The sequence below is a fragment of the Capra hircus genome, chromosome 1 (genome assembly GCF_001704415.2).
Source record: "Capra hircus breed San Clemente chromosome 1, ASM170441v1, whole genome shotgun sequence".
Classification (NCBI taxonomy): domain Eukaryota; kingdom Metazoa; phylum Chordata; class Mammalia; order Artiodactyla; family Bovidae; genus Capra; species Capra hircus.
Window position 1 is genome coordinate 142,606,587 of NC_030808.1, and position 17,024 is coordinate 142,623,610.

The 17,024-nt window shown below is 55.5% G+C and overlaps 1 protein-coding gene across 3 annotated transcripts in view; it reads left to right on the forward strand.

Moving 5' to 3' along the window:
• The window catches only part of PDE9A (phosphodiesterase 9A), a 106,306-nt gene extending 91,855 nt beyond the window's left edge, over positions 1-14,451 (forward strand). For 2 of the 3 annotated variants that reach the window (XM_018051719.1, XM_018051722.1), the window contains 10 exons: positions 856-942; positions 1,840-1,944; positions 2,752-2,834; positions 4,007-4,163; positions 6,893-7,006; positions 8,845-8,949; positions 9,644-9,772; positions 11,536-11,631; positions 13,050-13,125; positions 14,223-14,451. In XM_018051719.1, the coding sequence (XP_017907208.1) occupies positions 856-942; positions 1,840-1,944; positions 2,752-2,834; positions 4,007-4,163; positions 6,893-7,006; positions 8,845-8,949; positions 9,644-9,772; positions 11,536-11,631; positions 13,050-13,125; positions 14,223-14,233 (963 nt within the window). In that variant the 3' untranslated portion in view covers positions 14,234-14,451. The remainder of the gene's footprint in view (positions 1-855; positions 943-1,839; positions 1,945-2,751; positions 2,835-4,006; positions 4,164-6,892; positions 7,007-8,844; positions 8,950-9,643; positions 9,773-11,535; positions 11,632-13,049; positions 13,126-14,222) is intronic. The other variant, XM_018051721.1, reaches the window with a different exon arrangement.

Genomic DNA, 17,024 nt, shown 5'->3' on the forward strand with positions numbered 1-17,024 from the left:
CTGTGCAGACACCAGGGCAAGGCAGGCACTGGGGCTGAGGGGCACAGGTGTGGGTCCCAGGGTGGGGAGCTGGGGGACAGGGGCTGGTGTCCTGCTAAGATGATCCTAAGTCAGCCCCACTCTGAGACCTCCCGTCTCCCTGGGCTCTTTTCTCAGAAAGCAGAGCCCGCTTTGTCAAGCTCTCACTTTTTAAAGATCATTTAATCTTCTTCTTGGCTTGATTAAGCTTCAAAGTTCTGAGTGGCATTTAAATAGATTGCAACAGTGACAGTGAATCCTCTCTGGGCCTGGAAGCAAAATCAACATCAGGTTGAACGGGGATTTCTGTAGAAGGTGGCTCAGTGAAACGAGGTTTGGGAAGGAGTGCTCCCCAGAAGGAAGCTCGCCTTCCAGACACTTCAGTTCATGCATAAAAAAGTGCATCGTCCCAGCGGGGCCCCTGGGGGCCCACAGAGACGGGTTTGGGATGGATGAGTATCTGTCAACACTGCTCCCCAGCTCCTCAGCTCCCAGCCTCTGGCTCGTGCAGGGTCTGCGGGAATTGGAGGTGTCTCTCAGAACCTCAGGCCAGGATTCTGACCCACCAAGTTGGGTGCTTGTGTATATAAATAAGTCGAGTCACTTCCAATGTGGTCATTTGGAGATAGCGTCATTTCATCTGGTCACTGTCCCTTCTGTAGAGAATGCCATTGACTTCTAACACCGACTGCTCTTTCAAAGCCCCCACACCCCTTCTGGGGGTCCTGAAACTGCCTAGTCAACAAGCCTTGGTCCTGGGGCCCTCCGGGAGGGGAGGACTCCCCTGGGGCCCAGCCTGCCATGCTGCTGACCGTCCTTCTCCTCCTGTGCCCGCAGATGCTGAGCTGCCTGGAGCACATGTACCACGATCTGGGCCTGGTCAGGGACTTCAGCATCAACCCCATCACGCTCAAGAGGTGGCTGGTGAGTGTGGGCCCCTGCTGGCCCCTGAATACAGTTTCATCGAGTTTCCCGGGAATGGACCGTGGGGACCTTCCTTTGGGCCTGGGCTTCCTACAGACAAAGGCCACACTCCTGTGAGAATCCTGCAGGGACCCATCCCCCACAAGACACTCTCTGCTCCTAAGCTTCTGTCTGTGAGCGAGAAAATAGTAGGAACCAGGGAGAGTCAGGTGAAGAGTGTGTTCTAAGCAGCATGTGTGTGGGGGGAGGGGGTGCTATGCAGGTGTATACATGTGTGTGCCAGTGTGTGTGGAGTACGTGTGTATGTGCTCGTGTGTGAGTGCTGGTGCCTGCATCATGGGGGGCTGTGCGTGTGTCCATGTGTAAGTGTGTGTGTGCGTGTGTGTGTGAGGTGTGCATGTGGGGGAGGGGTGTGCATGTGCAACTGAGTGTGTGTTTATCAGCAGATCTTTCCTTTTAATAAAATGCTGCTCAGAGCCAAATGTTAGAAGACTGTGGAAAGGGACTTCCCTGTGGTCCAGTGGCTGTGACCCTGCTCCCAGTGCTAAGGAGACCTGGGTTCCATACCTGGTCGGGGAACTAGATCCTGTGTGCTACAACTACCGACACAGACAAACAAATAGGTTTTTTAAAAACCTGTGGAAGGTTTGAGGTGGCTGGGGACCTGGCACCCCACACGCAGCCCCCTTGCCCTCCCCCCAGCTTCACACCCCACTGTGGGTGCCCTGGGGACACCTTCCCCTTGGACACCCCTGGGCCCCTCACCCTCACCCCCAGGAAGCGGGAATGCAGTTGGATGAGGACCAGGTGGGAGTCGAGAGTGGGCATTGGGAAGAAGGTGCGGGGAGCTTGGGGAGGGTGGGCGGTGGGCACAGGGTGGACCGTCTCGTCCCGCAGCTGTGCGTGCACGACAACTACCGGAACAACCCTTTCCACAACTTCCGGCACTGCTTCTGCGTCGCCCAGATGATGTACAGCATGATCTGGTGCTGCGGGCTGCAGGTGGGTCTGCGGGCGTCCCTCCTGGAGGGAGCTTAGGGCGGGTCGGGGAGCATCCCTTCTGGTGGGGAGCTTAGGGCCAGTCTGGGGGCATCCCCCCTGGAGGGAGCTTAGGGCGGGTCGGGGGCATCCCTCCTGGTGGGGAGCTTAGGGCGGGTCGGGGGGCGTCCCTCCTGGAGGGAGCTTAGGGTGGGTCTGGGGACATCCCTCCTGGTGGGGAGCTTAGGGCGGGTCTGGGGCGCATCCCACCTGGAGGAGAGGTTAGGGCAGTTCTGGGGAGCATCCCTGCTGGTGGGTAGCTTAGGGCAGTTCTGTGGGGCATCCCTGCTGGTGGGGAGCTTAGGGTAGGTCTGGGGGGCATCCCTGCTGGTGGGAGCTTAGGGCGGGTCTGGGGGGCATCCCTCCTGGCGGGGAGCTTAGGGCGGGTCTGGGGGGCATCCCTCCTGGTGGGGAGCTTAGGGCAGGTCTGGGGGGCATCCCTCCTGGTGGGGAGCTTAGGGCGGGTCTGGGGGGCATCCCTTCTGGTGGGGAGCTTAGAGCGGGTCTGGGGGGCATCCCTCCTAGTGGGGAGCTTAGGGTAGGTCTGGGGGCATCCCACCTGGAGGGGAGCTTGGGGCAGCAGCTCCTTCAACACCTGAGGAAGCACTGCCCCTCCAGTTTGTCAATGAACAAGTGGGTGCCCACCCTCCACCCCAGGGAGAGGCGCGTTCTCCACCACCAGGCCAGAGCTGGGGGAGCTTCATCTCCCTGCGTCATTGCCCCACCCCCTGCCAGCCCCTCCTCACCCGCCAAATCCTCTCTCCGATCCAGGAGAAGTTTTCGCAAATGGACATCCTGGTCCTGATGACCGCGGCCATCTGCCACGACTTGGATCATCCAGGCTACAATAACACGTATGTACATGGTCCTTTTCTTTTATCAAGGCACTCTGGGTGTCAGAGTTGAGCTTTTCAGCTCAGCCCCCTGCCAGTTCCCAGCAGGAGCTGTCAGTGAAGCAATCCTGAGCCCACAGCTCCACTCCACCACTGTAGGACTCGGCCTTCCTGCCGAGGACTTTGTCCAGAGCCGGGCCTTCCCGGAAAGATGCCCAGAGATCCCCAGACCCCAGGAGGCTGCCTCAGCCCATTGTGGTCCTGGCTGCAGGTCTGCGTCTACACAGCAGGGCCTGGCAGCAGCAGAGCTCCCCGCCCCCTGCAGCAGGGAAGGACGTTCACACACCCGTGGCCCGGGAAGGGCAGACCCCCACCCAGTCTCTGGATCTCACTCCCCTGAGGGCAGCCTCACCAGCCTGCTCCCAGCAGGAATGAGACAGAACAAGGGCAGTGACAGCAAGAACAGGGTATGGATGCGAGGAGGCAGGGAGGGTCCAGGGCAGGCCATGGGGCCAGGCAGATGGGCCAGGCTTTGCTGGAACATTGATCCACTCCTGCCTCGGGGTGAAGGCAGAGTCCCCCCCCATGTCCCTGCCAGAATCCAGGCCGGGTGCTGCCGGTTTGTGTGCACAGTGATACATTGGTTGTTCTATGGAGTTTGTGTGTTTGTGTGTCGAATTTTACCATGTGGGCAATGATGCCCAACATGTCTGGGAAGCATGCTATTGCTACTCAGGACCAGAGCGGATTCCAGGATACGGACGTCCATGCCCGGAGGAGGAGGAGGTGTCCCCATGGGCATCCACTCCCTCAGTTCACACTCAGATGCTATGCTAAGCACAAGCCAGCCACAGGCCTTGCCCACAACATCTAGCCTTCCTGCCACACCCTACGGTGTCTGCAGGGTGCCTTGGCAAAGGCCTGACCACCTCGAGGGCACCTCCTCAGGGAGGACCTGAGGCTCATTGGTGGTGTCCACCATTAGACTGTAACAACTTGGGAGTATCTAGTCAAAGGGGCAGCTGAGACCCAGGAGAGCCGGGAGGAGTAAGTTCCCGGCACAAGCAAAGTGGGATCCTCTCCAGCAGCCCCATCGCCTCCAGCCTCTGCACCAGCACGCACGCCCCTGCACCACTGCACCCACTCACATGTGAATGCAAGTACCCGAAGGTTCTTTCGCTCTCCAACCCCAGGTACCAGATCAACGCCCGCACGGAGCTGGCTGTCCGCTACAACGACATCTCGCCCCTAGAGAACCATCACTGCGCCGTGGCCTTCCAGATTCTCAACCAACCCGAATGCAACATCTTCTCCAACGTGTCGCCAGAGGGCTTCAAGCAAATCAGGCAGGTGTGTGGGGTGATGCTGCACCCACTGGGGAGTGGGGGTCCCTGGGAGACAGTGAGCCCCACCAGAGAGGAGATGCCCTCTCTCCCTGTGCCTGAGGCTCCCAGGAGCTCCCAGTCTCCTACAAGGATCCTGGGGGGCCGGCCCTGCTTTCACGCCTTCTCCAAGGCCAAGTGACAATGCCCCAGGAAGAGGTGTGTGCTTGGCCTGCATGGGCAGTGTTTCATGGACCTTCAAGTCATGACTACCATTTAATTTAACCCTTTGAGATACGTCCTTTCTCATCTCGCAGCCCAGGAAACTGAGGCTGACACAGACAAGGTCACTCGCCCAAGAAAGCAGGTCCCGGACGGACACGTCTGGGACATCCAGCCTGGCAGAACCCCAACCACTGCCCCTAGGCCCTGCCCTTGTCCCCCACTGCCCCTGACCAACCAGCCTCACATCGCACTTCAGAGAAGAGACCTTTCTGCTCCTGGGTGCACATGGGGTGGGGAATGGTGGCGGCCACCTGTCCAGAGACAGAGGCTTCCAAGTCACCAAAGTCACACATACACTGCCCACGCACACACACAGCAGGTCTCACTGAGCACAGCCCTGTGCCCCACCCTCTGGCATGTTCAAAGGAGGGGCAATGTCAGAGCGATCCTGGAGGGATGAGGTGGGTTGAATGATAGCCACCCCCAACTAAAAAATTAGTCAAGTCCACCTCCTGACCCCTGAGGAGCTGCGAATGTGACCTTATTTGAATAAATCTATGTAGCTATAATTAAACTAGGATCTTTAGAGGTTAGCTCAGATTATCCACATGGACCCTAAATCCAATGGCAAGTGTCCGTGTAAGGGACACACGGAGAGACTCAGAGGCCGTGTGACAGCAGAGGCGGAGACGGGAGGGTGTAGACACAAACCGTGGAGCCCAGGGGCTGCCGGAAGCAAGAGGCAGGGAGTGGACCATCCCCGGAGCCTTCAGAGGGGGCACCTTGGTTCCTAGACTTGTGGCCTCCAGAGTCATGAAGAGATGCCTCCTTGCTGCTCTGTCCCCCGCGTGTAGCACTTTGCACGGCAGCCCAGGGACTCAGACAGGTGGGAGCCACGTCCTCCTTGTGGGAGTCCACACAGTGTCTCAGTGGCCTGGCTTCCAGACGCACTTGATAAAGACACACTAGAGCCCAGGGCAGGACACGCTCCCTCCTCCTGGAGACCGACAGTCTCGCCTTAACAGACAGCTGCAGGCCTGTTCCCATCCTTTCGCTTCCAGGAAATTGGTGCTCAGCCAGGGCTTAACGACAGGCCTTGCTGAGTCACCGATTCCTGGTGCAGGGCCCTCCTGTGTGCCGCCCCTGATGACTGCCAGGTGAGGAGCCCTGCCAGGAACTCAGCCCAGGGCATCCAGGCAGCTGGCCCCCTCCCCTCGTGTGAGGAGCAGTCAGAGCAGGAGGGGACACGCCCCCAAGGACGTGCCCTGCTTCCTGCCGCCCACACAGGGACACACTGCTGCTCCTGCCCCGGACACCTTACTGACTTTAATGCTTTCTGGGGGTAAAATCCATTGTCCCAGTTTTCAGTAATGTTTTGTCCTTGAGTATCTTGAGGGATAACTCATCGCAAGAGTAGATCCTTCACTAATAACAATTAAATCCTTACCAAGAAATGGCACAATTCAGAAAGCCAGTGATGGCCCCTCCCCAAGTACACTGTTTATCTGTACTGACTGATTTAAGTTCTGTATTTGATGTTTCTGGTGGTGTTTTCTTGGAGAAGTAGATCATACCCAGCACAGAGGTGTGCTCTGTGAATATCTGTGGGATGGATGGATGAATGGATGGATGGACAAGTGGGCAAATGGATGGATGGACGGATAGATGAGTGAATGGATGGATGGTGGATGAACAAGTGGGTGGACGGATGGATAAGTGAACGAGTGAATAAGTGGATGGATGAGTGGACAAGTGGAGGGATGGATGGAGAGACGGACGGATGGATGGACACTTGGATGGATAGATGGATGGATAAATAAGTGAACAAATGAATGGATGTTGGATGAGTGAACAAGTGGATGGATGGGTAGACAGATAAATTAATGGGTGGATTAGTAGGTTGATGGATGGTCATGGTTTCAAATTACTTCTACGAAACTAACATTTGGTTAACAAGATCATAAAATATTTGTATTAAAAACATTTCACTTTTGCTTACAAACTTGTTAATAGGAGAATGCTATTGTTTATCATCAGACTGTTCCCAAGCAAGATATGCACATACAGTCACATACAGATTAGATAATAAGGAAAAAATACTCACGGAAAATGGGTCATTGACCTCCAGCAACAAGTTCTAGGAGAAACAAACCGTATATCTAGATTAGTGAACTGGCAGGAAACATTTGTCCTTGGCTAAAACCGTCTGGACTTCACAAGGAGACACGCTGAGCCTCTTCTCTGCAGCTGAATGCTCCTAGTGGGCCTGGACTAGCAGCCTTCTCTGGGGACGCAGCCTGCATCAGGCACCCTTGGGCTCAAACCCCAGCCTTCCACTCACCAGCTGTGACCTGGGCAAGCTCCTTAGCCTCTCCAGGTCTTAGTTTCTTTATAAAAACGAGGACAGTACCCGCCCCTGGCACCGGCATGAGGTCTGAATGAAGTGACGTGAGCAGAGGGCTCCGCATACAGTGGGTGCTCACTAATTATTGCGATCATGCCCCGTGTTAACTCTTTGCTTCCACTTCTCAGGGAATGATCACGTTAATCTTGGCCACTGACATGGCGAGGCATGCAGAAATCATGGACTCTTTCAAAGAAAAAATGGAGAATTTTGACTACAGCAACAAGGAGCACATGACCCTTGTGAGTGGGCTTTTCTTCCTTCTCTGGGGGCTGATGGGTGAGCCCCACCCCCCAGCTCAGACTGGGGACCAAGAAACCAAAGGAAAATGCATACCCTCACCTGGAGTGAGGTATCAGCAACACCAATTTTCAAAGTCCCAGTGCTTAACAGGGAAAGCCCCCGAACCCCCAGTAGGACCCCCTCTCCTGGTTAAAGGAATTCCTTTCCCATCCTTCCATCTCCTTCGGATTTGAATGTGATAAGTGGGCGAAGGCAGCCCCAAATGCAGAGGCCCAGCCAACACGGAGTGCCAGGCTTGGGAACAGAGGGCAGAATCTAGGGCCACCCTGACTTTTGTGTGACTGTGCTCTCACAGGCCCACCACACCCCCTTTAACCAGCAGGGCTGTGGTTCCCACCCCTGCCTCCCCTGTGGTGTTCAGACCATGGGGTGCCGATGAAACCCCCCGGTGGTGTTTCTAGGGGCTCCAAGTAGCCTTGGTCCTTTATGTCTCAGCATAGAAAGAATTCAATGAGAGGCAAAGTTATAGATGAGAGATTAGAACAAGATGCTTGTGAGGCTTACAAGTGGGTGGGTGAGAGGGTGCCACACTCTGAGAACTTGGTGGGCTCGGTTCTATAGTCAAAGGAAACGTAGGGAGAGCAGAAAAGACCACCTTCTTCGTCGTTCTGGAGTGGACATCATGCTTCCATCATCAGCTCCTCCTCCACGTCAGGTGGGGTGGGGGAGTTTTCTTGTCCCTACACGCTTAAGCCAGGACTGTCATGCAGCACAGAAGAATGATCTCAGGTCACAGTACGGTGAGGGCCTTTCACTTTGAGATGTCACCTTTCCATAAATTATTGTATTTTATGTGTGCAGAGTATGTCCTAGGAGGCATTAACTTACTCAGCTCACTCGGCAGGATGTGGGTCGCACGCCGCCGTTGTTTTTTGTTTGAGGGTATGTCCCCAAGCTTCTATAGCATGGTTTTCTTGCTAAGCAAGCCTGCTTGGTTTTGTGGTTAAGAAAACTCACTTTCTTGGGTGATCATTAACTTACAGGGGTCTCGCATATTTTTTTCTCTACGTATAATCCATTAGAGCGTGTGTGTGTGCCTATGTGTGTGTGTGTGTGTGTGCACACGCATGTCTATGTTCAGTCATATCCGACGCTGCGACCCCATGGACCGTAGCCCGCCAGGTTCCTCTGTCCATGGGATTCTCCAGGCATACTGGAGTGGGTTGTCATTTCCTTCTCCAGGGGATCTTCCCGACCCAGTACTCAAACCCCTGTCTCTTGCATCTCCTGCATTGGCAGATGGATTCTTTAGCTCTTGAGCCCCCTGGGAATTAACTATTTAATCACAACTTTTCCCTTTACTCTGTCCCTGTCACCGAGGCCTGTGGGCACGCTCCCTGCTGCTGTGTGAGGGTCCCCTTCACCCCATGTTTCTAACGTACTTCTTCAGTGCTCAGGAGGCCCACTGGGTTTCTTCTCATTCCTGACAGCACTATCTGTCTGTATTTTTTATGTATCATCAAGATCAAAGAGATACTTGTGAGCTTTGCAGTATATGGTTCATAAGACAAAATGTCCGTGTGTTAAAGGCGCTTTCCTGCTACTCAAGCCCCTCCAGGAAAGAGTCTGATCCGTGGGGGTGTGGTGATGCCCCGTTCTCCTCCCCTTACAGTGGGAAGTGTGCCCTTGCAGGGGAAAGGGGGCACAGCAAAGCTCAGTTCCTCTCCACCTGCATTGCCCACCTTCCTCCCTGCCGGCCTGTGATGACAAGCCCAGACCCAGAGCCAAGCAACGTGTGTCCCATGCTGCACAGCTGAGTCCAGGTCTCTTCTTTCAGCTGAAGATGATACTGATCAAATGCTGCGACATCTCTAACGAGGTCCGCCCCATGGAGGTGGCAGAACCGTGGGTGGACTGTTTGTTGGAGGAATATTTCATGCAGGTAAGAGTGTCGCACTGGCCACACCTCCCGGGGCTCTTTAGCCCCAGGGTTCCTGTTTGAAATGTGACAGAGGCACCGAGGTGGCCAGTGTCAGTGCTTCTGGAAGCCTTCACAGCAGGGGCACGCCAGAAACGCGTGGGGTTGTAATCTGAAACACACAGACAGGGATGAGCAGGAAAAGCTGGTGTCAAATTGTCACCATGTTAGCAGCCCTGTTACCACTGATTAACTCCCCCCACCCGATGGGGGCCTCCTGCAGGGACTGGAGCCCCTGGGTGCATGAGACCAAACAGTTATGGCTGGGGACACTCTGGGACAGGAAGCAAAGCCAGCCTAAGACGGAAAATGTCAGAAGGGACAATAAGCCTCTCTCTAGAGCAGCTTGATGAGCCTGGGGCCAGGATGAGGGGGTCGCAGGTTGGGGGGTGCTGGTCTACAAGCTGCTCTGCTGCTGAACAGCCAGCAGGGCCTGGAGCCGTTCTCCCCTCCCCTGGACACACCAGGCAGGCTCAGGGGCCCCTGGATGGCACTTAGAGCCTCCTCATCTTCCACGTAGTCACTACCTTCTGTGATGCGGGTGATTCTGCTGGCATCTTAGCTGTTTTTCTCTTCCTCTGAGAGCAGTGATCCCTGAAGCTCCCAGATTCCACGAGTGTTTCTTTCCTTAACATCATGTTCGGTACCTTCCCTGCAGAGTGACCGTGAGAAGTCAGAGGGCCTCCCCGTGGCCCCATTCATGGACCGGGACAAAGTGACCAAAGCCACAGCCCAGATCGGCTTCATCAAGTTCGTCCTGATCCCGATGTTTGAGACAGTGACCAAGGTGAATGACCACCTCCACGAGCTGCTGGCCCAGCAGGGAAAAATACACGTGTGCATTCACATGGACACACACACACACGGACACACTCACAGACATGCACTCACATGGACACACACAAAGGGACACACACAGACACACGACATATGCTCACACAACACACACACACATATACTCCCATGGACACACACTCCCATGGACACACACTCACACAGGCACATGGACACACACAGACACACTCCCATGGAGACACACTCACACAGACACACACTCACACAGGCACATGGACACACTCACACAGACACACACTCAAACACACACACATATGCAGTAGCCGCCTACCTGACACTCACCTGAAGCCCACCACACCTAACACCCGCCAAGTTCAAACAGACCACCCGCCACCCCTCCTGGCCTCCGTGCCCAACCCCCAGCCCAAGCCGCAAAACCACAGAGCCTCTCGCTGCCCCTTCCTGGGCCAGGCGGCCCTCCTCCACCATGTCTATGGAGCCACCCTGACCCCCCTGCCCAGGGCACCAGCAGGGCCTTGTCAGCGCCTCTCATCTCTGCCTTCAGAAGGACTTTCTGACCTGCCCGCCCCCGTCTGCCCCACCCCCACAGCGATCGCCACATTAATCCTCAGTAAGGAAGCAGTCTCTGCCCCTCTCCTGAATCTTCCATGGGTCCCCGGTGCCCCCCACCCCAGGGCACCAGCAAGGCCTTGTCAGCGCCTCTCATCTCTGCCTTCAGAAGGACTTTCTGACCTGCCCGCCCCTGTCTGCCCCATGCCCACAGCGATCACCACTTTAATCCTCAGTAAGGAGACAGTCTCTGCCCCTCTCCTGAATCTTCCATGGGTCCCCAGTGCCCCCAGCACAGGGCAAACCACCCGCCTTGTTGGGCAGTCGCCCATCCTCTTGGGCACTTCGGCCTTTCCGGAGAGTCCCGTGGCTCCTGGTCCCACCTTCTTCAAGCCTCCACCTCTGAGCCCAGCCTGCCTTGGCCTGGACCCCCCGTGCTGTTCTCAGCAACCTTCCAGAACTACCTCAGCGCACCCTTCCTCAAGCCCCACAACACCCTTACCCCGCAGGCGGCAGGTGCTGGCCAGCAGTGGCAATGGTGGGCCTGCCCTCCTCCCTTGCAGGAGCAGGCTGGGGCTGGGGGCTGTGTGCACAGGGCCCCGGGGGGCAGGGAGGCGGGGATGTGCCTCCTGGCACTGAGGAGGTGGCTCCTCAGAGGGAGAGGCAGCCCCCTCAGAGCTGAGTCTCCAAGACAAAGCATGCTCACCAGGTGGACCCGGGGCCATGGGCACTGCAGGCAGGAGGCAGAGCTGCAGGTGGGGCCAGGCCCCAGCGTGGTGCGGGCAGAGGGGGTCCCGGGCCACGTGCAGGGTGCCTTCACTCCACCCACCCATGGCTGCCCGGAGTCTGGTGGGTGAGGTTGGCGAGGTTGGCGTTTGGGAGAAGAGAGTCCGCGGTGGGATCTCGGGGTTCTGGGAGGCAGAAGGAGGGAGCGGCTTCTGCCGGTCCTCTTGGAAAGTGTGAGAACAGGACACAGTGGGACTCAGAACAGGCAGGTGGGGTGCTCTGTCCCCGACAGCTCTGTCCCCGCAGGCTCCCAGGAGCCATTGGGCAGCCAGCCTCGAGCACCTTGGATTCTGCCCCCGCCGTGACCCTAATGGAAGCTCGTCTCCCAGGTGGCTGGTTTCCTGCGATGCACTTCCCGCGAGGATGACGGCCTGTTGACAGCCATCTTTTCTCTCACAGCTCTTCCCCGTGGTTGAGGAGCTCATGCTGCAGCCGCTGTGGGAGTCCCGAGATCGCTACGAGGAGCTGAAGCAGATGGACGATGCCGTTAGGGAGGTGAGTCGCCTCTGTGAGGGCCTGGGCTCCACGGGCCCCACCCCGCTCGGCCACACCACCCAGGGGGCCTCCAGTGGAGCGCATCTGTCCCACATAGACGCCAGGCCCGATGCAGAGGTGTTCTGTCCTCAGGGAGCTCACAGCATGGGAGACACAGAGCCTTGGGAGGAGTCTGTGGTGGTCCACGGGGGTTCGAGGACATCACGGCCTCTGCCACCTGCGTCCCCTCAGAGCGGGTTTCTGGCCCCCATGCAGTCCCTCCCCTCCTCCCAGGGCCGACTTTGTTCAGAAGCAAGGCCATGGAAGAGACTCCCTGTCTCTGGAAAAGCCACCACCACACCCAGCCATGGACTCTGCTAGCACCTTGAGGATCGAAAGACCCAGTGTGGCTCTAGTTGGCTACTGGGGTTGGTCCTGTGTTTCAGGGAGGCTCAGAGCTGGGGTGGAGGCTTTCAGAGAAGCTGCGAGAGCTGGTCTGGCCCCAGCAGGACCCCAGAGGGTGCAGACCTGCTTCAGGGCCCCCTCCCACTTGGGACCCCTGGGACCTGCCCCTGTGATATCCAGTCACTCAAGTCTGGCCTCCCCTCCATCCACCCTCCCTCCCCCTCTCTCTCGGGTGCCCAGTGCAGTGGGATCCACCTCCCTGCTGCTGCGGGCTTGGTCCCCACTGGGCCTTGCCTGGCACACCCCACCCACACCGAGGGCCCCCTCCCACGCCATTTGTTCTTCATACTCGCTGCAGGCAGGGCCCCCACCCTGCCTTTCAGCCAGGAACTGCCACAGTGCCTTGCTGAGCCTCCAGGTGGCTCTCCTCTCAACCTCCTTTGTGTACAATGCCAGACGCACCTTGGTGCTTTCGGGTCGATGGGCAATCCCAGCCGGCAACCAATTTCTCTAGTCGGATTTTCCTCCCAGGAAGTCACAAAACCCCAAAAGCCCAAGAGTATATGATGCAGAGAACAGATGTAAGAGGAGACGTCCCCCAGCCGTGGCCTCTGACAGGAGGACTGACGGGCCTGGTCCCCCTGGTCCAGCCTCGAGCCGTCACTGCAAACGCCTCAGCCTCCAGGTCCCAGGCTGGCTGCCCAGAAGGCCACTAGGACCCTCCACGGCCCCTTCCTGCCCCCAGAAAGAGCTGACCCACCAAAGAAGTAACAGGGCCATGGACTCAACATCCAGCCAGTGCTCTGGGGCTGCCCCTGCAGCCGGCGAGAGCTCACTGTCCAAGACTGGACAGAGGCCACGTGGTGAGGCTCCACGGCCGGGAAGGGGGACCGTGCAGAGCTGTGTCTGGGAAGCGCCCCCAGGGCACGTCTGCTCACATGTCTTAGCACCTCCTGTCCCAGGAAGCTTTTGAGCAGACAGGCAGTCACTCACTCACTGTCCGTCACCTCCTGTGTGCTCTGTCCTGGTCATAGCAGAAGGCTGAGAGCCTGACGTCTGGGAGCGCCACGTCAAGAGAGAAAAGCAGAGACCTCGGGAGACAGAGCGAAGGTAACGCTGTTCTGAATGATGTCTCGGTGGCTGTTCAGTCACTCAGTTGTGTCCAGGTCCACGCGACCTCATGGGCTGCAGCAGGCCTGGTTTCCCTGTCCTTTACTCTCTCCCGGAGCTCGCTCAAACGCGTGTCCGTGGAGTCGGTGATGCCATCCAGCCACCTCGTCCTCTGTCATCCCCTTCTCCTCCTGCCTTCAGTCTTACCCAGCATCAGAGTTTTCCAGTGAGTTGGCTCTTCACATCAGGTGGCCAAAGTATTGGCGCTTCAGCTTCAGCATGAATAGCTAAATCTCAGTCCTTCCCATGAATATTCAGGGTTGATTCCCTTTAGGATTGACTAGTTTTCAGACTGAAACAGGGACAGCGTGAAAAGCTGGGAAGGACGGAGAAAGGGAAGGAAGGGAAGAAATCTGTATGTACAAATATTTTTAAATGGAACGTCTCGTCCTAGCATATAATCGTTACAATTAGGCTCTGAACGAAGGAGTCATGCCTTAGTTAATGGAAAATGATCAATGATTAGCATCAGTCAGTTTAGTCGCTCGGTCATGTCTGACTCTTTGCAACCCCGTGGACTGCAGCACACCAGGCTTCCCTGTCCATCACCAGCTCCTGGAGCTTGCTCAAACTCATGTCCATCAAGTCGGTGATGCCATCCAACCATCTCATCCGATTAGCATAGGTACCACTTATAAGAGAAAACATTTTTCAAAGCTTCTCAGAAATAAAGTCTTTGCTTATGTCACTACAAGCACATCCTCTGCACTTGTGGGTCCTGGCTATTCATTCAGTCCAGGCAGAAGGCAAACCACTTCATTCAGTTGCCATGGGGTCTGGTCACACCACATGAGTCCAGGCTTTGCTCATTACCAGCTGAGTGACACCCACAGGTGTCTCAACCTCTCTGAGCCGCAGAGCCCCAATCTCTAAACTAGAGGTAATAATCCCATTCTTCTTGTTTTAGCTGTTCAACGAGCAGAGAATCTGATACAGAAAAATTGCTCACTGTGTGTGATGCTGTGAGATTTGTGGTGTTGCCAGAGCATTTTTGATCCCACCAACACAAACCAGCATCTTTTCCCTTTTCCAAGCAGACCGTGCCTGAAGAAAGCAGAGGGCTGCAGACTACTGCTCTGGACCCAGCCGGCCGAGCTTCGCAGGATCGTCCGTGCAGGAAAAAGTGGTCCTGAGTGCCTGCCACCACGAGATCGTTTTCTAAGAACATTTTGTTCACTGATACAAAAAAAAAAAACAGGACTTCACAAGCTGTACAGAATTTTTATTTTTAAACTGTCTTTTAAATAATATATTCTTATACAGAAATGGGTCTGATTTTTTCTTTGGTGGAGTTGGGTATCCTGGGCTGCTTCAGGAATCTCCCTAGTGCCCACGTGAGACAAGGACACTGTGCTCTCCTCACCTGTGTGTCTTAGAGCGATGGCCTGAGTGACTTGCTGAGTGCCTCCATGTAATTCAGCATTAGATGTTAGCTCAGTGCCCGGAGCATTGGGGACATGCCTGTCCTTATGAGTTGCTAGGGGGACGTTGGAGGCTGTGCTCGGGGACACGGGACTGGAGGTGGCTTGGTCAGGCTGCAGGCAGTGTGAGCCAAGAAATCCATGTGGGACACAGACAACCACAGGCTTGAGCCTGTTTCCAGGGGTGGGGATTCCACATCAAAATGGGCAGGTAGGACAAGGAGCCTATTTACTCAGCGCATTTCAGGATCCCTGTCTCAGGGAACGATGGGCCCCATCTCAGGTCCTTCTGCTGCTGCTTCTGTTTTAGGGACAAGCACTGAGGATGTTCTGGGTGGACTGGCGCCCACAAGGGGAGACCCAGCCCCATCTAGTTCACAGCCCACCCCCTCCCCTTGTGCATTTAGACCCCTCAGTTCTCCCCAGAGGTGTGGGTTCCATCTCTGTCCCCTGATAACATCTGCTCTAAAAACTGACTTTAGGGGCCATTGGCATAGTCTGAGCTCTGTGAACATTTCATTTGTGTGTTGGTTCAGTTTCCTTGGAGCATCTGTTCCCTCTGGTGAACTCCAGAATATTACTTATTTGAATAATTCATTTTGGGGCTGTGAAATGTTCCATCTCTTCTTGAGTTCAGTTCTGTACCAGAGAGGGACCTTGGGTTCCACATCTCTTCTTAGTTTTGTTTATCATTTTAATGTTGCTGAAGCCACCACAGCTTAGGTTAAACTACAACCCAAACTTAGCAGGTGTTTAGATAAGATGCCTTCAGCCTGCGTGTCCTCGGGTACCGGCATTTTATCATCTGCTGTCCCCATCAGTGAGGCTGTGCTCTGAACAGCACCTTCTGTCTGCTGCGTGCTAAATACCTGGCTCACCAAACTCTGCCTCAATCAAGTTTCCCACGGTGATTACTGAATTTAACACTTGTGCACACACATGCACATATGCACACAATCACACATGGGTCCACACACGGCTACATAAGCATACACGTGCTTGCATACATGTATACATGTGTCCACATATGGACACTGAGGCCCCATATACATGTTTACATATACATGCAGCATACATACATTGCTTACATATACATGTAGGATATGTGCAACATACATACACGTTTACATATGCACTGACGCCCCATACACATATGCTTACATGTACACTGAGGCCTCATACATATGTGCTTACATACATGTGTAGCATATACACAACACAATACACATGCTTACATATCCATCCAATCACATGTATGATCCATGCATACATACATAAACATGCATGTACAGTCACACATGCACAGGTGCTCACACACATACTGCTTAGGTGTGCAATGTAAACATGATCACTTGTGCATACGTGGACATGTGATCATATTAAGGCATATGTCCACATGCATGTGCATATACATAATCACATGTCCATGGACACATGGTCATACATGTTGTACACGTGTGTATATACACACATATACACATATTCATACAATCGCATGTGCACTTGCGTGTATACACACTCTAACACACTTCCTCTGCCTTACTGGGTGTAGGTTACACCAAGTCCTGGAACAGGGAAATCAAGAAAGAAGAGGAGAGACTCCTGGCAGCGCCTGCGACAGTCCAGGTGTTTGTGTCAACAGCCTGGCTTCCTTAATGGGATGCCTTAACGGCTGCCCCAACCCCCAGGCCAGGGGGCCAGGCTGCACAGCAGAAGGCGAGTGGTGGGTGGATGGAACCATCGTCCTTGCCTTCCCCAGTCCGGGGAAAAATCGTCTTTCATGAAACCCATCCTGGTGCCAAAAGGGTTGGGGACCACTGCCTTAGGGCATCAGGGGCCCACTGGATGCTGTTGCCAGCCTTCTGCTTCAGAAGTGCTTCCACACTGCAGGTAGATCCTACACCATGAGCTGAGCCATGGGATTGCTGAGGCCCCTTCCTGAGTCGCCTCTCACACGGAGACGTCCCCCCTTTAAATTGCAGAGAAGCTGCCAGCCAGCGCCCCACTGCACAGACCAGCCCCAGAGCCCACGAGCCTTGTCCACCCAGGTCAGCCTGCATACCGGGACCCGGAAGGCCTCCTGCCCAGGGACACCCCACATGCTGGCCGAGAGACCACGTACCAAGTACAGGGTGAGAGGAGGAGGTGGCCTCCCTCTGATCTCAGTGGAGGATAAAGCTGAGCCTCACAGGGAGCAGGTGGCGGAGACACAGCAGTGTCCTGACCTGCACGCAGCACGTACAGCAAGACAACCGGCCCGCCCTGCTCCCCAGTCACAGCTCCGCCACAGTGTGTTCATACAAGGGGACAACACAGCGCTATTTTCTACGGTATCTCTCCCCAAGAACTTCCCCGAGCATGGGTCAAACACTGGGTCTTGGTTCTGAGAGCGCTCTGCCCTGAGAACCCAGCTCATGC